Source organism: Gracilinanus agilis, chromosome X, assembly GCF_016433145.1.
Source record: "Gracilinanus agilis isolate LMUSP501 chromosome X, AgileGrace, whole genome shotgun sequence".
Lineage (NCBI taxonomy): Eukaryota > Metazoa > Chordata > Mammalia > Didelphimorphia > Didelphidae > Gracilinanus > Gracilinanus agilis.
The window spans coordinates 22,410,071-22,437,784 of record NC_058136.1 but is presented as its reverse complement, the minus strand read 5'-3'; the positions used below and the strand labels follow the sequence as shown (position 1 = coordinate 22,437,784).

The 27,714-nt window shown below is 41.9% G+C and overlaps 1 protein-coding gene across 1 annotated transcript in view; it reads left to right on the top strand.

Annotated features, from left to right (window-relative positions):
* ATP11C (ATPase phospholipid transporting 11C) overlaps positions 1-27,714 on the top strand; it is a 136,971-nt gene that overhangs the window by 90,759 nt on the left and 18,498 nt on the right. Inside the window, exons 21-25 of the mRNA XM_044682702.1 lie at positions 6,203-6,305; positions 9,882-10,027; positions 15,838-15,897; positions 21,727-21,854; positions 26,165-26,300. Coding sequence (XP_044538637.1) covers positions 6,203-6,305; positions 9,882-10,027; positions 15,838-15,897; positions 21,727-21,854; positions 26,165-26,300 — 573 coding nt within the window. The remainder of the gene's footprint in view (positions 1-6,202; positions 6,306-9,881; positions 10,028-15,837; positions 15,898-21,726; positions 21,855-26,164; positions 26,301-27,714) is intronic.

Sequence of the window (27,714 nt, the reverse complement as noted above, 5' to 3'; positions counted from 1 at the left end):
ACTACTTTTCATAGATTTGGCCAGCCCCCTCATTTTTCCAGATAAGAAAACCGGTATGTGGAGAAGTGTTGTGACTTTCCCACAGTCACACAACTAATAAGTAACAAAGCTAGAATTACCACCATTTATATAGCACCTACTGTAGGCCAAATATTGTTATAAATAAATGTTTTACAAATAAATCTTCATGACAGTCCTGCAAAGTATATATTACCATTATCCCTATTTTACAGTTGAGGAAACTAAAGCAGAGGTAAAGTGACTTGCCTATGATCACGCAGCCAGTAAGTCTCCAGTTCATTTTCAGATTCATCTCTTTCCATTATACCCACCTACTTCATACCCTTATTGAAGCTAATCTTTTTGCCTACATCCATTCCCTCTTACTTCCTCCAGGAACTTGCTTCCATGTTCACATCTCCCCAGGCACTTAACCTCTGTTTGCCTCATTTTACTCATCTGTAAAATTGGGGCATAAAATAGCACCGACCTTGCAGGGTTTTTGTGAAGAGTAAAAGAAATAATAATGGTAAAGTGCTTAGCATGGGGTCTGGCGCATAATAAGTACCTTGTAAATATCCTGATTATTAGCCATTGTTATATAATCTAGTCCTACCTACTCCATCTCCATCCTTTTTCTTCTAAGAGTCACCCTCTGCTGTAGTCAAGCTAGGCCTCTACTCTTCCCCTAATGTGCATTACCTTCTTAAGCCCTTGTTCCTGGAGTGCATATCCCCTGCTGTAGCAGGAGTCAGAGTATTAGATATAGAGTCAGGATGACTTTTCAGATAGAGATTTAGTGGCTATGTGACCCTGAACAAGTCACTTTATCTCCCTTGGCATCAGTTTTCTTATCTGTAAAATGAGAGCATTACTTCTCATTTTACTTTTTTCATATCTGACTCATTCTCAGGGTCAGCTGAAATCCCTTCATGAAGCCTTCCTTTCCCAGATCACTCCAGCCCACATTGAAACTCAGTCCCTTCTTGAAACTCAGAGCCATTATTGACCAGTTCACTATTTGGTAATTAATCATACTCCCTTGAGATGTATTCTATATTGTCCTATTATTGAACCCCTACATATCAGCATTTTGCCAATAGGTGTGCCAGAGCTCGAGATCCATAGGCAAAGCCTTTGAGAACATGGGGCCATGTTTCCAAACCATGATGAGGCATAAAAAAAACTTTGGTATAGTAATCAACTCTTAAATGCTTTGAGTTTTCACTTATTTATGTCTTGGAATCCCAACTAAATTAAGTCAATCAGTTAAGCATTTATCAGGGATCTCTTATGTGGCTGACACCGTGTTAGGTGCTGAGACAAAAGTGGAAACAACTTACCTGTGAGAGCTTCCTCTGTAGCCAGGGGGAGATGACACCTACATATATAAGCATGTGTATGTGAGAGAGTGGAGAGAAGGTGATTGACAGTGTCAAATACTGTGGAAAGGTCAAGAAGGATGAGCACTAGGAAAAGGTCATCAGATTGGCAATTAAGAGATCACCGATGAGTTTGGAAAGGGCATGTTTAGTTGAATGACGAGATTCGAATACAAATTGTCAAGGATTTAGAAGAGTACAAGGGGAGAAGAAGTAAAAATACTGACTACAGACAGCTTTTCCATGACTTTGGCTGAGAAGGGGAGGAGAGACGAGACATAGGACAATAGCTTGCTTGGATGACAGGCTCTGGAGATGATTTTTAAGAATGAGGAAAGACATATACACATCTATAAGCATCGAGGAAGGAGCTGGTAGATAGGGAAAGATGGAAGGATGGACAGAGAGAGAAGGGGGCAATCTGGAGAAGAGCTGAAAGTTGAGTTCAAGGGTCCTTGTATAGGGCGTGATCTTGGCAAAGAGAAGAGTTACTCCTTCATTAGAGACTGGAGTAAAGAGGGAAGAAGTGAGTGAGGGTGATGTTCAGGGGTTGTGAAAAGAAGAAAGAAGGTAAGAGGAGCTTGTGACAAAATAGCGTTTATTTGTAAGTTTCTTGAGAGGAGGGACTTGATTCTCTCATGTACTATTATTCCTTTTTCACTGCCGAACATAGGGCCTCACTCCTGGTAGCTATACTGTATATAAAGTTTTGGTTGATAATATTTATTTGTTTTACAGAGTAGCTTCTGGGCTTGAGAGAAGGTCCCTTCTTGCTGGTGCTTGTGGATTCTGGGTTCCCCTGCCACATCCTTGATGATTTTTCAGACTTTGCACTACAGATCTTCATCCTGGATTGCTCCAGACAGAAGAGCCCTAATCTTCTTAAGCTGTGCTCTCTTGTGGAAGCGGGAGGCCTTGATCTTTTCTATGTGGGTCTTTCATAGAGATTTCTAGCTCCAATTTGTCTTGCTTTAGGCTCTCACCATAACTGCAAAGTAGAACAGGCATTCTTAAAGAGGATTGTGGCCTGTCAAAGACCCATTTGGAATTGTTGAATGTTTTGGACTACTTCCCTCTTTGCCTTGTTTCTGTCATCCTGACCAGTTTAAGGGCCATTCTCCTTGACAAACAAAATGGCAGGTGAATCGATCTGTTTTCTCTGCCACAAGAATAATAATAATAACAATAACAGTGATGATAATTACTAACATTTATATAGCCCCTTCTATGTGCCAGGAGTAACTTGGGACCTTTTTATTGTAAGTCTGACAGCCTTTTCTTAGTCCTCCTCTTCCTTTTAAAAAAACAGGACTGATGTTATTTTCTCTTTTTCAGTCCTGTTTGCCTCTGTCTTTAGAAGATCACTGACAGTAGCCCAGCAAACCATAGTTCTTTTGGTACAAGCTTCTACTTTTTTGACTGATGGCCCAAACCTTCCCTTAACCTCATAGAATCAGGCCCTATCAATCACCAAGTATTTATAAATTGTCAGCAATATGCTAGCCGAATCCAGTGTCCCATCCTCTATGCCAGAGATGTCAAACTCAAATATGTTGTGTTGTATCTTTATTTCTTTTGTTAAATATTTTTCCGATACATTTTAATCTGGTTCTGGCCAAAGGCTGTTCATTACGCTGCTTCTTCACCTCCCTGCTAACCAATTTTTCTTGGAAAACAGATGCCTCTGCCCCTTTTTGTTGCTCCAAATTTGCCTTAGAAATCCTTTTTTTAAATCGTTCTTAACATCTTTTGCAAAAGTCAATTTGCTCAGGGTTTTTGCCTCTGGGATGTTATTTTTGCAAGGGAACACAAGTCTGAGTTCATTGCACATTCCCCTGAGTGGCTTCATGGGTTTCCTTAAGTGCTTTTTCCTTATCTTCCTCCATGGGATCACTTTAAATCATATTTACTGAAATCTGATTTCTTCACATTCTGGGTACTCATGTGGCTATGACCTACTGTTTCCTTTTGTGGCCAGCAGTAACTCTAAACTTGCATCTTCGCTATCCCCCATGGTTCGTGTCATTTTCATTTGGCCATTTCCTTGTTTATCTGGAGTAAGTCTAGGCTACCAAGTTACTGCATTGGTTCCTCTACATTCCAAGGGACGAAACCAGTGGGGCCTGGGCAAAGCAAGGCTTTTTTAGTTACATGGCTTTTAGCCACTGGAGACTTTGACTAGATGCTAGGATTGTCGAAGTCCTCCATGACTACTACTCTGTCTTGCCTTTTTTCTGGATTTCATGATCTTTATCTGGCTGGTTGCTCTATAGTAAACTCTCCCAACGCCACTCATTGCCTCATCCTCTCTCCAGAGCTTTCTCCCATTATTGACCCATCGCTACTTGAAGATTCCCATTTTGGCACATACCTTATTGATGGATTTTGCTCTTTTGCTCCCCCCATCTCTCAGAACTGTTTTCTTTTCATGAAAGCATGTTCTACCATTGTCAGATTCCAGGCATAATTTTTATTCTTCCAAATTTCAATGCCATCTCAGAAGTTGTATTTACCTCCTTTTTTCTGACCCATACTATGGGTTGGGATATGGAGATATATTCCATGTGTATTATGATCAGTTTCCACCATAATTTTATAAAACCCTTCCGTAGAATCATTTGACTAGTCCACCAAGGCTGAGATCAATTTGTAAGTGATGACTCAAGCTGACTGCCTCCGCAATGTTATTTTGTCTGTGTTCATATTTTCACAGATCTAATTAATTAGGTGGCATCCATCTACAGATATCTCAGGCCATGAGTGTTGTTCCAGACCTTCTTCCCAGTTTTCTTCTCCTCTGAATTACTTGCTACTTCTTTCAGCCTTATTTTTCTTTTTTCTCACATACCTGACACTTTATAGCATCTGGTTTTGCAGTTTTATCTGAGCACTTTTCTCTCTCCTCTATTTTCATTTGAAAGCTGTCTTGATCAGATTGGTAAACATATTCTGCATTCTCCTGAGATTTGCAGCAGGAGCCTCATTCCCCTACCTTATCCCATGGTCTAGAAAACCAGATTCTGTTCTGTCATGTTATTTATGTAGTCAGCTGTTCACTTCTCATATCCTCTCTTCTCCAAAGTCTGAACTTTCAATTAGCAGAAGTGATGAAATCACTGGCTGTCTGAAGCCCAAAGCCATTTGAAAAACAGCAAGTGTTAGAGTGGAGGGGTAGGGAGGCTGGATGGGGGGGGCACACTTGCCAGTTTCTCTTCACAGAGTTCATGTGTTAATTGTGATTGAATGGGGTTGTGTGTGCCACTTAGTATCAGCGAAACCAGTAAATTGGGCCCAAAATTAAGGTTGTAGCCAGTCTCAGCTGTGTACAAGTGATTCCTCATCCCTCCAGATCTAAAGAGAACCGATTTCTTTTCTGTTAATCAGCTAGAGAAATCACGCAGAACCATTCTTAAAAGCACCTTTTAGCTATGGAGTTATTTCAATTTGTCAGAAATAACAAACCTCAAATAGAGGAGGGCGTTCAGAATTCAGGGCTTTAACAGTGGTTCCCAAACTTTTTTGGCCTCCCACCCCCTTTCCAGAAAAAAGTAATCCTTAGCCCCCCTGGAAATTAATTTTTTTTAAATTTTAATAGCAATTAATAGGAAAGATAAATACACCTTTGGCCATCACCGCCTCCCTGGATCGCTGCAGCACCCACCAGGGGACGGTGGCGCCCACTTTGGGAATCGCTGCCTTTAGTATTGAAATCAAGGTTTGGCATCTTTTTGGAGGTGCTCTGACATGTCTTCATTTGTTTTCTTTCCCTGTGGAAAAGGAGTAAAAGAAGGAACTGAGGGACTGGGGTGTGATTGTCACTTGCATGGTATGCCACTGTGGGTAGACTCATAACTGCAATGCATAGGAATGAGAGATATCCAGGATAAATGCCTAGGTTGGGGCTAGAATGTCCTATTTGAGGAACGGAAAGGAGACTACTGTTAACTGGGTCATATCATACATGAGGTGGGGGGGGGGGCGGAGTGTATAAGATATAAAAACAATGGCAAGGAGAGCAGAACACCAAAGAATTTTATATTTGATTCTGAATGGAGATCTGGTCACTAGAAGTTGACATGATGAGCATATTGCTCCTGAGGGAGATAAGAGCACCCACAAGAGGAAAAGGGCTCAAATTGTGGAGGTGGGAGGATCCCAAAGACCAACTTCCCATTTCACAATTTTGATTGTGGTTAGCTCTTGGCAGAGCTATTCCAAATGATCTTTGATGCCACTTTAGCCTTGCAAGCCATAGGTTAATTCTTATTAACTCCAAATCTTACTTTCTTATTTTGATTCTTCAGTGTGTGCTCTTTCTCCTTGCCTTTCTCCCTCCTTTGGCATAGGGCATGACCCATTTGTGTATTCTTATCCTGGATGTTTCTTTTGTATATCTTCCCAAAGAAGGATACCCAATGAGTTTGGCTCTATGACCCAAGAACCCAAACATCAGCTCTAGTTCTCCTGTGGAGTTATGATCTAATAGAAATGAATATTCTTTCAGTGATATTGTTCATAGACCATCCATGAAACCAAGCGAAAAACATCCGTTTGATAAGAAAAAGAACTGATACCTATGCTAGCTACAGGGTTTGGGCAATTCTTAAATGTGTAGAGCCATGGACAGATTTTGGAAAAGTCTTTCCAGCCAACTTGAAAATCTATACCTGAACATTCACAATGGCCAGGTATAGGTGTAAACCACTCCTTTGTTGGGAGGCTCATAGTTTACATGTGTAAAATGCAGATCTGAGCCGCCATTGTAGTTCCTTGCCACATCTCCTTTGACCTTAATTTCTGTCTTCTATGGAATACTTTAGATTGTCAAAATGGTGAAGAACATCAAAGGCAGCCCAATTACCCTGTCCATTGGCGATGGTGCTAATGATGTTAGCATGATCTTGGAGTCTCATGTAGGAATAGGTAAGCTGTATCCTATGTTCTTAATGCTAAGTATTCCCATAACTACTTTTATTATCACTGACTCAGTGGGCTTTCTGGGGTATGGGGCTTAAGTCATCACTAACTAAACTGGTGGTCTGCAACCTTGAAGGTGTGTTAGAATGAGTCTTAATTGATTTTTCTCCAGGATATTATATGTTGAGGGGTGGAGTGGTGGGGCATAGGAAGAAAGACCTGGCCTAACTGCCTTCAGGCTGGCAGCCCAGAAACTGTCAGTAGAGGAGATGAAGAAAAACTGCCTCCATTTCCCAGTTTGGCCTGGAGTTGATGCAGGCTGAGGCCCTTAAAATCAACTTGAATATTTCAGTGTAAGAAATATTCCTTCTGGCTCTGTTGCCTTTTATACCAGGAGGAAATGCTATTGACCAGCTGCCCCTTCCCCTTTTGCTGTCTCAGTTAGTGGGAATTCTTGGATATTTTTTTATCACCTTTCCCATCTAGAAACAGATTAAAAAAATATCAGTGTCCTGCATGTAAGTCCTTTGCTATCTTTCTTTTCCTTGTGGTTCATGAAATAATAATTATAATGATTTTTATTATTAATAATGATAATAATTATGGTGGTGATGCTGCAAGATGGATTACTTGGTGCTTTGCCAAGTATTTCCCAAGTTATCTCACTTGATCCTTCCAACCCTTTAAGATGTGTAGTACAATCATTGTTATTCCCATTCAGAGTGAGGAAACTGAGTCTCTTGGTTGGGACTTAACCAAATGGCTGAGTTAGGATTCTAATCTAGACCTTCTGATGCTAGGGATGGTCTTACTTTATTTTTTTAAAAAACCCTTTTATTAATGCCCTTTTCATATCACTTTTTATTCCTAAAGACCACCCTTCCTTACCCTAAGTAAAATCTCCCCTTCCAACAAAGACAGATTTAGGCAAAGAAAAGCAAGTCATTGGCTGTGCCAGCCAATCTGTGCCTCATTGCCATGCCCTGGAAGGTAGAAGATATGCTTTAGCTCAGGGGTCGGCAACCTTTTTGGCCGTGAGAGGCATAAACGCCACATTTTTTAAAATGTAATTCCGTGACAGCCGTACAGTGCTCACAGTGCCGCTCCTGTAACAGCACCTGAAAAAAAATGGACTTTATGGCTCCTGCAGAAAGAGCCATAGCTGGCCCTCAAAAGAGCCAGATATGGCTCGAGAGCCATACGTTGCCGACCCCTGCTCTAGATGGTGCTCTATCTACTGCATCATAGAAACTACTTCCTGTGATGTGTGAGTAACAGGGGCGCTTCATATCTTTTCATTTGGCCTTAAACTGAAGACCTCTGGCATGTGGATAGCTCCAGGTAACTCACCCTGGCAAGGCTTACTAGAGTACTGTGGATAGAAAGCAATTAATTCTTTCCTTTGGTTATGAAGTAGTAATTTTCTTCATCTCTAGGGATTCTCTGACTTACCTCTTTTCCCCTTTTATCTTTCTCCCCTACCTCCCACCCTATTCAAAAGCATTTACTGGGGTAGCTAAGTAGCTTGGTAGATAGAGAGCAAGGCTGGGACAAGGAGGGCCCGGTTCAGTTTTGGCCTCAGACACTTCCCAGCTGTATGACCCTGGACAAGTCACTTCACCCCCATTGCCTAACCCTTACCACCCTTCTGTCTTGGAACCAATACTTAGTACTGATTCTAAGATAGAAGAAGGAAAGGATTTTTAAAAAGCATTTCTTAAGCACTTACATTGTGATACAGATTCAAAGTCAAAAATGAAAACCAGTCCTTGCTCTTGAGAGGCTACATTTTAGGGGAGGAAACAGTATGTGCACAGCTAAGTTAAAATCAGCTACCTTGAGGAATTGGCAGCACTAGAAATTGAAGGTTTAGGGATAGCTTCCTAGAGGAGGTGGCTCCTGAGCTGACGTGAAAGGAAAGGCAGGATTATAACTGACAGGTGAGGGACTGCACGTTCTGTAATTCGATGGTTCTCAAACTTTTGGGCATCATGATCTCTTTCGTGTTTTTGGTTACTGATGCTCAATCATTTCAGTCATACCCAACTCCATTGGACTTTTCTTGGCAAAGATACTGAAGTGGTTTGCCATTTCCTTCTCCAGCTTGTTTTACAGGGAAAGAAACTGAGACCGACAGGGTTTAATGACTTACCCAGGGTCCAAGGCCAGTTTATAACTCAGAAGATAATTCTTCCTGACTGTAGGCCTGACACTCTATCCACTGTACCACTTAGCTACTCATCATGACTTCTTTGTAATCCTAAAAATGATTGAAGACTTTTACCCCCAGCTCCCACAAAGTGCTTTTGTCTTTGTGGGTTATATCTATTAATATTTACCATTTTAGATAAATGGATAGAACACTGTCCTGGAGTCTGGAAGACCTCAGTTCAGATCTGATCTCAGACTCTTATTAGTTTAGTGACCCTAGAGAAGGCACTTTACCCTCTGTGTGCCTTAAGTTCCTCATCTGTGAAATGGGCATAATAATAGCAATTACCTCCCAAAGTTAAAATGACATAATATTGTAAACTGCTTAGCACACGTAGTAGAGGCTTATTAAATAGTTACTAATATTATATGTTAACATCATGTATTTTCGTGAACAAAATCTATTTAAAATTAGCGCGAAAAGTGGCATCATTTTACATACTTCTGAAAATCTCTAATGTCTGGCTTAATAGAAAACAGGTGGATTCTCGTATCTGCTTTTGCAGTCAGTCTATTATAATACATAGTTTTTGTTAAAGTATATGAAGAGAAGTTGGCCTCATACCAATAGGTGTTTGGAAAAGGGAGGCATATCTTAATAGGCAAATAAAAATCTGGAAAAGGAAATGGCAAATCATTCCGGTATCTTTTTCAAGAAAACTGCATGGACAGTATGGCCCATAAGATCACAAAGAATCAGACATGACTGAATGACAACAATTGGGATAATAGTTTTGACCTTCTGGATCCCTTGAAAGTGTCTAGGTGTCCTTCAGGAGTCTTTGGACCACCCTTTGAGAATTACTGGTCTAGTGAGAAGAGTCCTGTACCAGAACAGGGTTTAAGTCCCAGATGAGGCCATGGGCTATGTCCTCATTACTCCAGGAGCTCATGGGTACATCCCCTCCCAACTCCTTATGTGAACTTGGGCTTCTTCTCCCTTCTGCCCTGAGAGTTGCCTCTTTGAGCCTCGGTTTCCTCTTCTTAGAAATGGAGCAAATAACCCTTAAACTTACTCCCTCACAAGGCCATGGTGTGGAATAGAAATGTGAATGTATGGTGTCCATGTGAGCTATTGTTTTTTTCTGAGGTGGCCTGATTTGTCAAATAAATGATTTTCTTTGGCTTTACATCATGCTAGATGCACATAGATAAAAACAAATTAGCCAAGCTTGCAGCTTTCCTGGTTAGTTTCCATGCTGTTATTCAATCATGAGATTGGACAAAGGAAAGATGCAAAGAAGAACCCAAAGTTGGAAACGAGGGCATAAAATGTGGCCATTGATTTTGACATAAGAAATGCCTGGATCAATAGCTTGACGTTCTGCAGAATATTTATCATGTAGTGATAACCTGATCTTTTTTTTAAAGGCATCAAAGGCAAAGAAGGTCGCCAAGCTGCAAGAAACAGTGATTATGCCGTCCCCAAGTTTAAACACTTAAGGAAACTGCTGCTAGCCCATGGGCATTTGTACTATGTGAGAATTGCACACCTGGTGCAGTATTTCTTCTATAAGGTATGTGGGCAGGTGTTTGTCATTTATCTGGACAGGTTTAGAGCATCTTTATCTTTTGGGCTGGCCCAAAAGCCAAACCTCTGTTTGACTCAAAATATATTTCTGCTGCCTTCATCTGTTAAGTATAGCCTGCTTTCACTTTTTACTGGACTCATTACTCAGCTTTGCAATAACAAATAATGTTCAGTGGAGTTCACTAATGGAGCAGAAGCCAGAGATTGGACATTGAGTATGTTTATGGTGTTACTAGTAAGCGATTAGACTTTATCTTGGTCGTGGCTGATATTGGGAGGGGTAGGAAGAAGGGAGAGAATTTAGCAAATTCACATTCTAGAGTAGCTCAAGAAGAGACTTAATGTTTGCCGAGTGATTGATGGAATGATCTGCCCATTTAAATAGGACCTTCATGTGTTGATCACAGGTATGTGCCCCCAAATTATAGCTGATTTGGGTGCCCTGCTACAAAATGCAAAATGTACCATTCTGACAGTCTGATGGTTTTAATCATAATAGACAAATGATTAACCTTGAGAATATTGGTGTAAACAGGGCCCTAATTCACAAATATGGTCATTTTTCTTCCCTGGATAGACAAGAGCTGGTGCTCTGGCCAACATAAATCCTGATGCCTGGTCTTTTGTCTTCCCTTAGTAGCAAACAAGACAGAGAATTGATAGCTTTGGTGGAGGAGTGAAAAAGGATTGTGTCCCTCAAGAGAGAGTTTGAGGGAGAAACGTTGTTGCATTGTGCACCTTGGTTTTTCCCCCTTTGTTGACTCTTTTTAAAAACTTTTATCTTACCTTCCTTCTTAGAAACAATGCTTTATATTGGTTCCAAGCCAGAAGACTGGTAAGGGTAAGCAATGGAGGTTAAGTGGCTTACCCAGGGTCACACAGCTGGGAAGTGTCTAAATCCAGATTTGAACCTAGGACCTCCCATCTCTAAGCCTGGCTCTCAATCCACTGAGCCACCTAGCTGACTCCTCTTGGTGACTCTTAATAACACAATAATGACTATATTGGGTCCACCATCTTTCTGACACTGACCGTGATCCTGAAGGGCATTTGGTACATATGGTACCTGATTGACTTCTCTGCTGCACAAGGCAACAGGTCAGAGGTTATACTCTTGTCATGTTTTCATCCCTGAAAATAGGACTGAATTGATCAGGGTCGGAACTTTGGCCAGCAGTTCAAGTACCTATTTGGTAGTAGTGCTCTGTTGTAGGTTCCAGAATTCAGAACTATAAAGCCATTTCTCTTCAGATAGAGATGATGGAGAATATCTCTGTTCAAATTTGCTGATTTATTTTTTGATCTGAGCCTGAAGTCCATATTGAATTAGAAAACCACAAATTAACATTGTGTTGTATTGTGCTTTTATTTATTTTGTTAAATATTAGCTAATGACATTTTAATGTAGTTCCCAGTGTAGAAGACCCCTTTGCCAGTGCAAATCAGTACCTGTTCTTTGATTTAGGTCTTTAGGGAGTCTCCTGGGAGCAGTGAGAGGTTGAATGACTTGCATCTTAGGTCATATGGCTAGCATGTGTCTGAGGTGAGGCTTGAGCTCAGGTTTTTCTGACTTCGAGACTAGCTGTCTATCAGGTGTACCAAAATATAGGACTATGTATTTAAAATAATAAATCAGCTTCTCAGCTGCCTATCTTAAGAGACGAAGTGAAGGCCAAGTGGTACAGTGGATAAGGCACCAGGTTTGGAGTCAGGATGACTTGGGCTTAAATCTGGTCTCAGATACTTTGTAGCTGTGTGACCCTGGGCAAGTCACTTAACCTTGATTATCCAGCCCTTGCCACTCTCTGTCTTAGAATTGATACAAAGGCAGAAGGGAAGTTAATTTTTTTTTAATTAAAAAAAAAGAAGAGAGGAAACTTAAATATTTCAAATGAACCAGTTAGGACACACATGCCTCTAGTAACATCCTCCTTCAATGCTTCATCATAGCTGTACGGTCCAATAGACTATATATATCACAATTGGGCAGGATTCCTAGAAAGATAAAATAGCTGAAATACTCTTGTTTCATGATGTTCTGGTCATTTCTATCAGGAGAGGCAACGAGTGGGAAGGTGTATGTAGAGGCTCTCCAACATCAAATTGATGATGAAGCTGCCTTCCCCACAACCTCAAGCTACATCTCTTTGTGGTTGACATTGAGCTGACTGCATGAAACGGAATGTCCTGAATGAACTCTATTGGCACCTAGGATTCTGGCTCTGCTATCCTCACAGGACAAACAAAGGGCAACCCAAATGCCTATTGCCCAGGGTGCGCTATGTAGTTGGACAGACCCATAGAGTTTCTCCATCAATGGATGTTTCTTGCACAGGCACCAACGTGAATTGGAGTAGGAGAGTGTGATGGGTTGCCTTTGCGTAGCTGAAATTTCTTCAAGTAACCTCAAGCTTCTCCATGAAACCGAGGCCCACCTTTTTAATGCCAGTGTTCTTCTGTTAATATAGTCATGAAACACTATATTCTCATCCGTACCATGCTAGTCCTCTCTGTTGCCACTTGGGTGAGGGATCCTCAACCTCACTTTTTTTTAAACCCTCACCTTCCATCTTAGAATCAATACTATGTATTGTTTCCAAGGCAGAAAGGTGGTAAAAGCTAATCAATGGGGGTTAGGTGACTTACCCAGAGTCACACAACTAGGAAATCTCTAAGGTCATATTTGAACCCAGGACTTCTGTCTCTGGGCCTGGCTCTCAATTCACTGAGCCACCCAGCTGCCCCTTTCCTATCTACTTTTTTAAAACTCTGGCCTTTTGTCTTAGAATCAATATTGTGTATTGATTCCAAGGCAGAAGATTGGTAAGGGCTAGGCAATGAGGGTTAAGTGATTTGCCCCCAGGGTCACACAGTTAGGAAGTGTCTGAGCCCAGTTTTCTAACTTTTTTTAAAGATTTTCCTCCTCAGGAAGTTGTAGGAGAACTAGAGTCCCATTTATCATCAGAAAAATGTATGATTCAAAAATAAAATGGACTAGTCACATGGCCAGTCAAGGAGCAGCTAATGCACTTCACTGGAATCTTCATGATGTCAAAAAAAAATGAAACAAAGACAGACTTCCGGCAAGTTGAGTGGTGAATTTATAGGAGTCCATGGATGTGAGGCTCACAGGATGAGCAGGCAAGGATGGACTGTGATCTGGATCATTGGCAGGAACAACTGCATCAATGTCAATATTAAAGTATAGACTGAGTGAAGTATTGGAATAAATATGTGACTACACAGTCATACGTGTATGTTCATGTGTCTAGCTATGTTGTTTCTGTCTATCTTGCTCACCTCCCTACTGATTTCTGTCTCTAATCTACATATCTATCACCCCCCTATTTATTTAACTCAGTCTCATGGAATCTCAATAGCTATCATCTAAATCTATTTCACCTGCCTGTCTAATTTACATATATCTCATCTGTATCTCCTTTCTACCTACCTGTCTCAATCTCCAGCGATCATTCTCTTTCTTCCTTCCCCCACTGTCGTTCTCTCTCTCTCTCTCTCTCTCTCTCTCTCTCTCTCTCTCTCTCTCTCTCTCTCTCTCTCTCTCTCTCTCTCTCATATCTATAAAGGTGTAGGGACTGAGCATGTGATTTTCTTAAAAAAGGGAACTCCCAGGAAGCTTCCTCTACCAGTGTAGGTCAGCAGCACCTTCTCTGCAATTTCTGGTGCTATGAGTTGCCTAGAACAGTGATGGGCAAACTATGGCCTGCGGGCCAGATGCAGCCCCTGAAATGTTCTATCTAGCCATGGACATTATTCCTAATCTGACGAATACAACAAATAGGATACAATTCAATGAAACTTCGAAAGAGGTGCCTTAGAAACAGACTGACAGATGAGCATTTCCTTTCCTCTGGCCCCCTCTTTAAAAAGTTTGCCCAGCACTGGCCTAGAATATAAAATGCAAGTGACTTGCCTGTGGTCACCCAGATAGTATGTGTCAGAGGTAGGTTCTCCCCTCTCTTAGGTGTATTTTGTGGGACCCAGGGCTCCCCACATCACCATACCGTGTTTGTGTGTATTTCAATAATGCTGCCTAAAACAATTTGGGGGCTGCTTTTTGGGAACTGTCTTAAAACCTACAGGAATACTGTCCTGGTTTGTGGTCCATCCAAAGATTTGAAAATGGATCCTATTTTTTGAAAACTTTAAGAAATTTGGACCAAAATTCAGGGGATTTGATTGGTTGCTCAGGCTGAGGATTACTATTATTATTGGTCCGAAAAATAAATCAGAGTATCAAGTATTGTTGTTCTAAACAGACCCATGGATGTACTGTAGGATATAGTGGTATATAGGTTATGGTGGGGTGTGTGTGTGTGTATTATATGGAGCAGGAACCTAGAGACAAGGAATGGAGCAGCCATTATCTGAGTGAAGTTGAATACCCTAGCTCTTGCCTCTCCCCGCAACTGAATCTGAAGTCTTTCTAACCATGGAACTTGCTGCCTTGGCATGGAGGCTGTAACTACTTTGTCCTTTGACTCCACAACACTGCAGCCATCGCTTCCCATCTGGTGCCCAGTAGGTCAGGGCTGCTGCTGACATCAGGACTCTTGGCCTGGCATCTCCTCTTTCTTTTGACATCATTGGATCCCAACCAGTAGGGCTTCTGCCTCAAATGGAATTTGGAAATCTCTCTAGTCAGCAGAACCTGATGTTAACGGTTCTGCCCTATTTCACCAGATCATTGGCACAACTCCTTAGCACTCTTTAACGTGGGTGCTTAGGTATCTGGCCTCTTGCCACCAAGGCTAGAACTCCCACTGCAGGCTTCTTCCTCCCAGCATCTCATCCAAGATCAGGGTCTCAGACACCAAGCCAGGCACTGAAAAGTGAGATGACTTTCATGGTCCCACAACTAATATTGTGTCAGAGGCAGAACCTGATCCCAGATCTTCCTAATTGCCAAGTTTATCCCTCTGTTCCTTATTCCACACTCCCTCTCAGGTATTCTAATTGATGGATTAATGAGAACAGTAAAACATTAGGGTAAGAATCAAACTCTTCAAAAGACTCAGCCTAACTTCAATGGTTTAGAGCTGATGGACGTTCCCTGGTTGGCTTGGGCACTAACATCTTCATTTGCAAATTGGACCTATTTTTAGAGTCTAGCACCATTCTCCTTTGGGCAGTGAATGCACAGTAGTGCTGTTTATGTGACATAAACCCATTTCTTCCCTAGAATGTAAACAAGATTTAATCCCAAGCAAGACTGCTCTTAGAGAGTATATTGCCATGGATCAAGTGCTTTACTTGGAGTTAGGAAGATTCAGATTTGAAATCTGCCTCTTGATGCTTTGTAATTGTGGGGCCATGAACAAGTCACTTAAGGCCTGAGCCATAGGCATTGCTCCAAAATAATGTATTGGGAGATAAATTATTAAGTTTAACTATTTGCAACAACCTGAGTTCTTCTATTTTTTTAAACCCTTACCTTCTGTCTTAGAATTTTGTATTGGTTCTAAAGGCCGAAGAGTGGGAAGGACTAAGCAATGGGGATTAAATGACTTGTCCACAGTCACATAGCTAAGAAATGTCTGAGGACAGATTTGAACCTAGAACCTCCTGTCTTTAATCTGAGTTCTTGAAAAGAAGTCACCGAATTCTGACCTTTAGAGGAGGTCTACTGAAATCTGGAAGATTTGTCTTTTACTATCAAGTTGTTTCAGTGTGATACTGAATACTGGGACTTAGGATGACTTGTAGGCCTAAAGGTCAAACGAGAAGATGGGGAAATGCTTCTCTCCTCACTCAATTTTTTGTTTTGTCTTTCAGAACCTTTGTTTCATCCTGCCACAATTTTTGTACCAGTTCTTCTGTGGATTCTCCCAACAGGTATATTTCAACATTGCTTTGTGTGGCGTGCCCTTTCCAGACTTGCTGTTAGTTGATCATATGTTATTTGCAGTGAAAATGTCAGGAGAGGCTTCCCCTCTCAGTGTACCTTGTGAGTTCAACTATTATGGATGTCATTGTTTACTAACCGTAACAGTGTAAAAGTTGTCATTTTCTACATGATTTCTGGTATCAGCAAATGTTGATATCTTTGCTCCAGTAACTTCCTTTGCAGTCAAGCATCATTTTTGACAGTTGTTTGATAGACCCAGTAGGAGGTAAGACAGTATTTTGATTGCTTTCCTTTTCATCCTTCCATAATTTGTATTATTGAAAACCTAAATTAAAAACATGTGCTGGTAATCCTAATACTTTACAATTTAATGCTACATTAAATCCAGTCCCACCTAGCCACTGCTTCTTGTTTGGACTGCCTCGGCAAACTTGGCCTTGGGGATAAATCTCATCATCAGTCATGCTTTCCACTCAATTCAATCCAATTCAGTGCTACAGGTGTCTGTTAACTACCCATTATGTGGCAGGCACTATTCTGGGGGATTCGAAGACTGGGGAAAAAGTCCCTGCCTACAACGAGCTTCTGCTCTAACTGTGCTTCCCAGGTAAACACTTGTCTTTAGGAATTCTGATATTTCCTGCCCTGCTATTACTTTTAATGATAATTCAAAATGATATGCTGCTATAATAGCTATATTTTGTCTCCATCTTCAGTAAGGTAAGGAGAGGCAACCTTACAAGTTGGTTAAGCCACTGAGGAGTTTTGGGTAGCATCCCTTAAGGTTTGGATGTCTGCCTATCTGTGCCAACTTCACTGGTTCTGGCAAGGTACTCTGCAGTGCTGCTGTGAACATCTGAAAAAGCTGCCTCTCCAAGAGGAACTTTATTTCTCCTACTTCCTTATGGCAGCAAGTTATTGGTTTTTCTAGTTCCTTGGCAGGTTGTTGTTTGAGGGCAACTTTTAGGATCACAGGATTGAGAACAAGACCTCAGGAGCAAGTCCATATTCTCCTTTCTACAGATGCAGAAACTGAGGCCGATGCAAAATGATTACTCTTTTCTTTGCATCCTTACTCCCTTGCCATTGGGTCTGATCCTTTTCCAGTTGCTATGTCATTAGCCCTGGGGCATCAGCTGAGTCACATACCTAAATAACTCTTGGTAATAGGATAACTCTTATGGCATGTGGTGTCCCCGGCATCCCCCATCAGCTTGTTGCAGAGAGCAATATCTGTTCTGGTGGTCGTGAACCAAGACCTCGATCATTTCAGGAAAGAGGGGATAGGTGAGAGCCTTAGGGATCATTTCCCTTTTCCCTGTATAACTACTAGGCAACAAAGTGGCACAGGTGAGTGGGTTGATTTTGAACTTGGGGAAAGACTTGTTTTGTTTCTCGATTTCCTCCCTTACTTCCTCTCCCTGCACACTCAAAGAAAATATAGAAAATCTCACCTTGGGTCTTCAAATGAGATGAGGTAGGGCTCCTGTTGTTAACACTTCCTTCCCCTTCAAATTACTTTGTATTTACTTTGGATATATTTTGCATTGACTTCCCCACATACATGTGATTTTCCTTGAGTAAAATGTAAGCTCTCCAAAGGTAAGGAGTATTTTATTTTTTTATTTTTGTATCCCTAGTACTTACAGTTTCTAGCCCAAGAGTTCTTGGGTTGTGAATAGAGCTTAAGAAAATTGAGAATTTTGCAGGGAGGGGATTCACTCCAGATTTACCCTTTTGAAAAGCATTAATTTCTGCCAAATTGGAAGCTTTCACAGTCCTTCTTTTCTCATCTCGATTCAGTTTCACAGACAATAGTAAGTTCAATAGTAAGAGTGTTGGTCTTAGTTATCAGGAACATCAGAATTTGAGTCCCACCTTTAGCTGGGTGACCTTGGGCAGAGGACTCAATCTCTGCATGATCTAGGCAGTTCTCTAAGATTAGAAGTTGCAGACAAGATGTCAACCTTCCTTGGTAGAGGGAATTTTCTCATCTGCATGTCTCCTTTATCAGTGTAATCATGGGTCTGGTCTATGCCATTGAAGTCACGAGTCCAGTCTCTGTTCTTATGAGTCAGGAATTGTGTTCAGGATAGAAATCCAAAAGTGGGACACTTCCTGCTCTCAAGGAGCTTACATTTTAATGACAAGAATATGAGCTGAAGAAATTCCTGCATTTAATAGCTCATTCTTCTTGACTGATCTGTTTGCTGGTTAATAGTTGGGCCTGGCTATCCTAGTTCATGTTCAGTTCTTGATGTTCTTTCTTCCCTCAGTGGGGAAAACATAATTGTTGCTTCTTGTAGTTGAGGGAGATTCAGGGCTAAGTTCCCCTACTAAACAGTCAATTAAAGCCCTAGTTTTCAATTTAGTGTTTAGGGAAAATTAACAGTTTCCATAGAAACCATCTTCTTCCTTGTCTCTGAAGGATCCCCCCTGGAGAATTCCTAGGTGTGCAACATCCCCTCAGAGCCCAACACTCCGACACGCTTTGGCATATTTACCACATTAAAAACTAGTACCCAGAAGGCTGCGTAGGATGAAGGGCCTCTATTTTCTCCATAGGCTTGTATTCTTAATTCCCATTGAGAATATTACAGGCCTTCATATAATCCTGTGTGCTGCCTGGCAGTTCTCCCTAATATTGTCACTTGAGTATCTTGTCACCTCTTCAAGCAAAACACAGGAGAGGGGGGAAAAAAGAAAAAAAAAAACAGAACTTCTTGCCTCCTTCCTTCCCTCCTCCAGATCCTGGCTGCCTTCGCATGGTTTGTGACACTGTGAGCAACGCTGCCATCTGCCTGGGAGCTGAGGCTTGGGATTCTGGAGTTAGTCTGACCTTTTCTGTCTTCCGGTTTAGGCATCCCCCAAAGTTCCCTACTTTACCATCAAAAGTCACTGTTCAGGGTCGATCCTACTAAAAGATGTTCTAGTTTTGGCAGTGGTTAGCTGTCACCTGTCTCTCCTAAGTCCTCAAATTCTCTGCCTCCCAGTGCTTTCCCATCTAGTGTTCTAGTTTCTCTGCTCACTTCTTCCTCTTGGAATACCTAGGTCCCTTCACAGCTTAGTTTACCTGCCATCTCATACTCTTGACTTATAAGAATCACCACCACTTACTAGTGATTCTCTGCCCATCCTCTCACCCCCATCCCCTACCCAAGTAAATTGCTTTGTATCTATTTGGTATTTATTTATCTGTATATATGTTGTTTTCTCCTAGCAGAACATAAACTTCTTGAGGGCAGGAGCTGTTTTTTTTCCCTTGTATCTCCAGCATCTAGCACAGCATCAGCTAACCTTTTCTGATTTCGAGTGTCTAGAGGGCAAATTCAAGCCATCTGTGACCCCATTACCAGAGAGAGTTGGAGGAGGAAGTGCTCGTTTTGGGCAGCTGGACAGAGGGGTGGGGCATACCAAAAAATGGCCTCAGGCCCTGGGAAGAGGGGGACCGGAGCAGCTTCACGAGAGTGCTGGCTCTGCACACATGCCACACATTCACCAACACTGGTCTGGCACATAGTAGGCCCTTAATAGACATTTGTTGAATGAATAAATGAATGGATGAATTGCTTAGTACAGTTTTGAATTGTCCTGTGATTGGCTTCTTTGGCTGTATCATTCTGTCTTGTGACTTCCATGAACATCTTATGTCAGATTTTTCTCTCTACTGTGAGGTCTTGCCCTCCATCATAAGGTCACTTCACTCATCTACCATGGTCAGAAGCTCCCTCTCTTTGTTCTAGTCCATGAAAATGTGTTTCTGTCCCTCTATATCCTACTGTAATTCTTTCCTCCTGTGTACCTTCATTGCGTGGGCCACCCTTCCACATTTTGTCTCCCAGCTGATGATCTCTGGTTTCAGGAAGTCCTCCGAGATTAAAAAATATGGCCAGGGCCCATGGATAAAGACCACCCAAATCTAACACCTTAATCTCACCTCTCCCTTACCCCCTCCCAAGGTCATTGGATTCTATAGTTAGAACTGGAAGAGACTTTGTAGGTCATGAATTTTTATATTTGAGTGGGGTCTCAGCAACTGCCTGGTCCAATTGATATCACCAAAAGAATATCCTCTACAACACACCTGATGGGCAACTTTCCATCCTCTGCTTGAAGACTTTCAATGAACTCATCTTGTTCATTTCCCCCGTTTTATAAATGAGGAAACTAAAGTCCCTGGAACTGTGACTTGGCCAAAGTCACAGAGATAGTAGTAAGGCAAGGCTGAGATTTTATTCCAGGTCCTCTGACACCAAGGCCAGAATCTCTGACATCAGATCACAATGAGAAGGGAAAGAGAGGGAGGAAAAAGGAAGAAGGAGAAGGAGAGAGCACAGAGTGGGAGAAGAGAGAAGGAGAGAAGAGGGGGAGAGAGACAGTGAGGGAAGAAGGGAAAAAGAGACATGGGAGAAGAACTTTTGTTATAAATTCACAGAATACAGAGCCCCTTTTTACCTGGGGTATATAAGGAGCACCCCACAGCATTAACCAAGGCTGTGATTTCTTTGGAAGGTTAAGTTTCTCAGGGTCCCAACCTCAAAAACATTGGGAGTTTCCTGTATGGAGATAATATTGGCTTCCTGACACCAGGACCTTTGACCTCTGACTTTATTTTTGTCTCTGATCCCTTTGGGTCTGTTATTTCTTTATTAAAAAGAAAAAGTTTTCTCCAAGGGGTGTTCCACATTCTGATGAGCCACACAGTGCCAATCTCTCACTTTGTATAACATTTAGCAGAGCGCAGAGAAGCCCTTACCCCCAGCTAAATCTTTCACTAAGAGGAGAAGGCTAGTAAATTGCTTAGAAAAACTTCATAATTCAGTATAAATGCTTCAGTTAGTTGTTATTACAGAGGCAATCACTGGTTGACTTCATTGGGTCAGTTCTCAATGGTACACGAAACCTATGCTAACACTCAAAAACGTCAATGTCAAGTTTCCTTCATCCTGGTGAAAGCCACCATTTCTGCTTGTGAAGGATCAAAAAAAAAATCAGACACACAACACTGACTCAGCCTGGCTGATGCCCATGTTTTGCTTCAGGGAAAGATGGCAGCCTTATCCTGAAATGACTTATTTTTTTTTCACGGTTATAACACTATCCAAATTGTAGCTATTGCATATTTAATAGAAATACACAGGGTTGTATTTTACAATTTCAATCAAGGCAGCAGTCTGAAACTGAGCATAGTTAGGGAGACAACGTATGGTATAGCAGGATATGAAACACCAGATTTGGAGCCAGGGAACTAGGGTTCAAATCCTGACCATGCTCCTTAAAATCTCTGATCTTAAACAAATCATTTAGCTTCTCTGGATCTTATTTTCCTCATGTGTAAAACGGGGCTGAGGGGAGAAATAACTGCTAAGGTTATTAGAAATCTATGAACCTATGATCCTAAGTCACCTATCTTCCTGAGTCTCAATTCCTCATCTCCAAAATGAGGGGATTGTGCTGGATGTTTGGTGAGGTTCTTTCCAACCTCTTTGAACCCAGGATCTTTAGCTACTTGTTTTCTCTGTGCCTTAGTTTCTTTATCTTTAAAGTGTAGGCACTGAACGGGATGACCACTAGGTCTACCCAGCTCTAACTCTTATTATCCTAATTATGGGCCATTTGGTTGGGAGGGTAGCAAGGGAGGACATAAGATTATTTGAATTTCTCTTCTGTAACTAGCAAGCACTAAGAAGAAAGAAAAGAAAGCTACCCCATGGGAAAAGGGACCTATTTTAGTCATGATTTTCAATGTGCGTACACCTGTTTGTCACTAAAAATCTCTTTCCATGTTATTTTGCCTCCTCACACTGCCACCAAAGCCATTGTATGATGCAGCTTACCTTACAATGTATAATATCTGCTTCACTTCGTTACCGATCCTGGCCTACAGCTTGCTGGAACAGCACATCAGTATTGATGTTCTCACCGCTGATCCCAGATTGTATATGTAAGTTGAAAAGCCCAATGACAAATTTTGGGATGGGGGTAGAGAGGGAGGGAGGGAGGAGACAGGAGAGGAGCTGTCCACTCCAAGGGACCCAGTTCCCCATTTATTGTTTGAGAGTTCAGGGATCCATTTGAGAGTTCTGATTCCCAAAGATCTCAAGTCTGTTTATTGTCTTTGGATGCTAAGGCAAATGGGGACAGAGTCGCTCCAGGGCCATCCTGCAAATCAGGAAGCCTCAGGTTTAAATCCTATTCTAATTCATGCTAGCTGGGTGTCTCTGGGTAAGTTCCTCCAGCTACATGTGTCTTAGTCAGCTTCTTAGGTCTTACTTAGCTACGGAGTCATAGTCAAAGCAGCTAGGCAGCATAATGCCTAGAATATTGGACTTGAATTCAGAAAGACCCGAGTTCAGATCCTGCATCAAACACCTATTAGCTATGTTAAAGAGGGGAAGTTATCTAACCTTTCTCTGCCTTAGTTTCCTCATCTATAAGCTGATAGATGATAGGAGCACCTGCCTTACACAGGGTTGTGAGATTTAAGCAAGATAACATGTAAAGTACTTTTGTGATATAAATGTGAGTGATGATGATGATGATGATGATGATGATGATGATGATGATGATGATAGGTAGCCTAAGTGGTTACTAGTTGCTGAGTCAAGCATATACAAAATCCCAGGCTATTTGTGGTTTTGCAACAAGAAATAATTAAAAAAGAAATGCAGGGGGCAGCTGGGTATCTCAGTGGATTGAGAGCCAGGCCTAGAGACGGGAGGTCCTGGGTTCAAATATGACCTCAGACACTTCCCAGCTGTGTGACCCTGGGCAAGTCACTTGACCCCCATTGCCTAGCCCTTACCACTCTTCTGACTTGGAGCCAATACTCAGTATTGACTCCAAGATGGTAGGTGAGGGCTTAAAAAATGCATTTTTAGACCCCTTTCAAGACCTCTTTTGGGAATCCTTGGCTTTCATCAAGTTTGCAGTGAATTTGAGTGGAAGTTGCAGAAAGGTCAATCTAGGCAAGATGTCAGAAAAAACTTTCCAGCAGTATGGACCTTTCCTGAGTGGACTAGGCTACCTTGGGAATACATGAATGTGTTCCTGCATGTGTATATGCTAAAGTCTTTAGAGGCAGTCTGACCACTTATTGAGGATGCTGGAGACAGATGGTTTTTGGAGGTATTCCTTTTAGGGTCCATTTTTCCAGTAGGTCAAAGAGAGTGCCTTTGACCATGTGTCCCCTAGCAGAGGAGCCTTCCAAAAACCGTATGTTCATGAGCAAAAGATTTTTAGTCATTTTGATGACTGAACTCTACCTAGGCAAAAAAAGATGCTGAGAATCATTAGCCTCTAACTCATGGAATGTTCCAGAGCCATCCCCCTCCCTTTTAATCAGGCTCTTAACTCTGCAGTTTTATTGAAGAGCATAATTAATTCAGAGAGTCAAAGAAAAAAATGAATTTGTCTTGAAATAGCTTTTTCTCCTTATGGATGGGTAAGTTGGAACTGTCCCCAGCAACTGGCCTATTATTAAATTGGATTTTTTTATGTCAGGATTATAATGAAGGATGAAGATGTTAATCTAAAGGATTGCTGAGTAGTGGGTGCCAGTTACCTCCTTTGTAAAATGAGGGGGTTGGACTAGATGACCTCCAAGTCTCCCTTGGGCACTGAAATCTAAGATCCTATGATCCTTCTGTAGGAGCAGGGAAGAGGAAAGATGAAGTTAGGAGATGCTCGTCTGGAATGTGAGAGACTAGAATATTAAACCCAGGGGCTGAGAAAATCATCATCAGTCACATGTATTCCAGTACTACAAGGATATGGAAGAGATCTGGCCCAATCCTTTCATTTTACAGAAAAAAAATTGAGGTCCAGAGCGGAGTCAGGGACTTGCCTAAGGTCAAACAGGAAGTGAGTAGCACAGCTGGGACTTAGACCCAGGGCTTCTGGCACTTTTCCCACCATGGATTGCTTTTTAAATGCTGATAACTTGCTGAAATAGGAGGGCAAAACGGTGGGCAGAAGGCAGGGTGGAAGTGTTTCTGATTGACTGCCCTGCAGATAGAATCCATGAATTTTTGAATTATCTTGCTCTGGCATTTGTGCTTTGCCAGAGATCGCGCCAGAATCAAGGCTGTGTCCTAGTGACTCCCCACAACCATCCCAAGCTTGCCATCTTGTTGTTTCTTTGCCAGACACATCAGGTCCCAATCACCCCATATCACTGTATCTTTGTAGAATGCCCCTTAGTATTCCAGAGGGCCTGGGCTCTCTCTCATTGCCTTTCAGCCTTGTTTTTCAGTGACTCCCCTGCTTGTAAAGGCTTCTACCTCAGACAAGAGAGGTACTTGGCCTTTAAAAAACTTTTTTAAAGAAAAGTGAAAATGGCATATGGTGTTTCTTCTATAAACAGGCTTTTTCCTTCCTTCCTATTCTTTTCCCCCTGAACATTTGGCTGTAAAAGGTAGTCTTAGAACCAGGAAGGTCCTTTTTCAGATTCCACCTCTCATATATGCTGTGTGACCCTGGGCAAGTCACTTAATTTCTTGGTGCTCCAAGCAACTTTCTAAACTCTTTATTTACAAATATGCATTGGTAGAGGGAGATCTTCACCTGAAGCTCTCTCTAGCCTCTACATCAATGAAATCACAAGTCTAGAACAAAAAAGGAAAGAAAAGATGATTTAACAAGGGGAAGAAGGTCATCTCCCTGCCTGCTGTGCTAGGATGGAAGACCATGCTCCTTTGCTATGTGGCATGTAAATTGGCCTCTCTGTAAACAAATATACTCACTTCTTCCCAATTTTTCATTGTTTTGCCTCCTCTCTTAAAATCATAAAGAACTCACATTTCTAGAGCATCTTTACAAAATCTTACAAAGGCCTTTCATTTCCAAGAGTTCTCTGACATAGGTAGTATGACTATTATCATCACATTTTATAAAGGTGCGAATTGAGGCTTAAAGAGGGGAAGGAATTTCCCACAAGCACAGATATGGTCCATGGCAAGGAACCATTTGCTTTCTGGTCTCCTGACTCTGAGGCCTGTCCCATGAGATGCTAGAATACTATGGCTGGAAGGCATGGGTTCTAATCCAACTTCAGATACTTTCTAGTTGTATGACTTTGGATGAGTTACTTCTGCTCTAACTAGCCTTGTTCTGGGAAGCTGTGAGGAGATAAGAGGGACCCACCTGCCACCTTTCCTGTGCCCTCCCCTATAGAACTGGAGGCTGCCACCTTACCTGAAGCGTCATTAGCTTTCTGGTTCCCACAGGTGTCAAAGAAAGAAGATAAGCATTTTTATTTATTTTTTTAGATTTCTTTTTTAAACCCTTGTACTTCGGTGTATTGTCTCATAGGTGGAAGATTGGTAAGGGTGGGCAATGGGGGTCAAGTGACTTGCCCAGGGTCACACAGCTGGGAAGTGGCTGAGGCCGGGTTTGAACCTAGGACCTCCTGTCTCTAGGCCTGATTCTCCATCCTCTGAGCTACCCAGCTGCCCCTTTTTTTAGATTTTTATTTTGAATATTTTCCCCTAGTTACATATTTCATGTTCTTTCCCTCTCTCCAAGCATCTCTAACCCCCCTTAGCCGATGCACAATTCCCCTGGTTTTTACACGTATCATTGATCAAGACCTAATTCCATATTATTGATAGTTGGACTAGAGTTATCATTTAGTGTCTCCATCCCCAATCATATCCCCATCAGCCCATGTGTTCAAGCAGTTGTTTTTCTTCTGTGTTTCTCCTCCCACAGTTCTTCCTCTGGATGTGGCTGGTTTTCTTTCTCATAAGCCCCTCAGCATTGCTCTGGATCCTTGCATTTCGATAAGCATTTTTTAAAAAAAACAAAGGAGCTACATTTCATGATTTCTAAGGGTCCTTCCATGATCCTAAGATAGGATTTTTGAATAATTTAACTATTTTCTCAATCACCTGCTATCCAACATGGCATAAAGATCCAACGTTGAAACTATTACATTTTCAAAGAAATCAAGAGAGACATCAAGGACATTTTCTTAAAGACCTGAATACCCAGGGCAAGCTCAGAATTAAAAATGAGTATTTTATCAGTAATAATTTTGTTGTAACCAGAGTTAATTAGTCAGAGCACCATCCAGATGTCTCAGAGTTGGCACTCTTTGAGTCACCAGAGGGCGCCCTCTTCCAGTATAACCATATGCATACCCCAGTGTTTTTGCCCTCAGTTTAGGGTGCTCATATTTTGCATTGTTCCCTTGGAATGGCAATATGGGGGAGATGTTTTAACCTGTCTTCTTTCTGTGCTATTTTCTGATAGGAGAATTTCCGACAATGCCAAGCTGAAGTGGGGTCCTTTCTTTTACTGGATGTTTCTGTCTGCTTTTGAAGGGACTGTATTTTTCTTCGGCACTTACTTCCTTTATCAGGCCACATCCTTGGAAGAAAATGGAAAGGTAAAGTCCTAGTTCATGTTTTGGAAGTTGCGTGCATTATTTTTATACTGCTAGGTATCTTATTGGGATGACATCTGCAGCTGCTTGTCAAGGGGCTGCTCACCCAGAGAAGATTCTTACACCTTGGCAAGAATCACTCATAATGGGATGGAAGTCAGAATGCCTTTGATCAAATGTGAACAAATCAGTTGTCTGCATAGTTAGTCACCTCCTGAAAAGACCTAGAAGTTTCTGCCTAGCCCTAAACCTACGGACCTAATTTGATTGCAGTTTTTGCTAAAATGGTCACAGACCCATGACCTCAAGATTAAAAAAAATAGAAAATACCCCCTTTAGGTCAAAATTGAGATTTGCAGAGTTACTATTTCTGTTTGGTTAAAATATTCAGGCAGTATTAATTGTCTGCTAGCTAGGCCCAAGAATGTGGTAGAAATGGGGAGAGATGTAAAGATGGAATCCCCCATTCATTGGAACCCTTTCTGCCGCCCCTGAGTTGCTGGGCAGGCCATATGGAGATTTCAGGAGGAAGACCTCACCTTTCTCTGGGGTGGGCTCCCGCTGGCTGTCCAGGCAACCAGGGCTTGACTATTCCACTTCCTCTGCACTGGCCTTCCCTGCCACCCCTATGGCTGTTGGAGCATAGTGACTGACTGCCCAGGCATGACCCTGGAAGAGGAGTTCCAAGGGTTGCCAAGAAACGCTTTTCCCCCTGGAGAACAAGAGGCCCCCAGCCATACCTCTGAGAATTGAGTCCAGCACACCACATCCTTTGCTTTAATTACATCCTGTCAACTTCGGGGGGCCTTGTTAGAGGTGTTCACATTTATACTCTATTGAACTCAATAATCTGCCTCCAACTGACCTTTGTAGCCTTGTTTCACACTCTCCTATTTCCTTGTATTCTTCATTCCAGCCAGACTATACAACCAATTGTTCCGCAATTCCTTTTCCCTTTCTGTGCATTCATCCAGGCCATTCCCTATGCTGGGAACTGTGCTTCTTCTCTAGGCTTCTTGACATTCTTCTCTTCCTTCAAGGCCCAGCATAAGCCTCATCTCCTTGATCTGTACCCCTACTTGGAGTTGAAAGTGTGCTCTTCCTCCTCCCATTTTCCCCCAAGGTGCTTTGTCTGGCCATCTCCTTTAAGCCCAGCTACCTTATGGCCTGCTTCTCTCTACACACACTTTATGCCTTGCTACTTGGGCCAAGTACAGAACCATTTTTCATATTTGCCTACCCAGCATGTAACCTGAGGCCTCGCACACAGTAGGTGCTTAGTAGAGGTTTGTTGTTGAATTAATAAAACCCCAATGTTTCCCCAAGCATTTCCTGACCATTGTGCTAAGCTTTAAGAACTAATTAAAAAGTGGGTAAGATCAGTGAATTAAAGTGATATTGTGAGGTCAGAGACCAT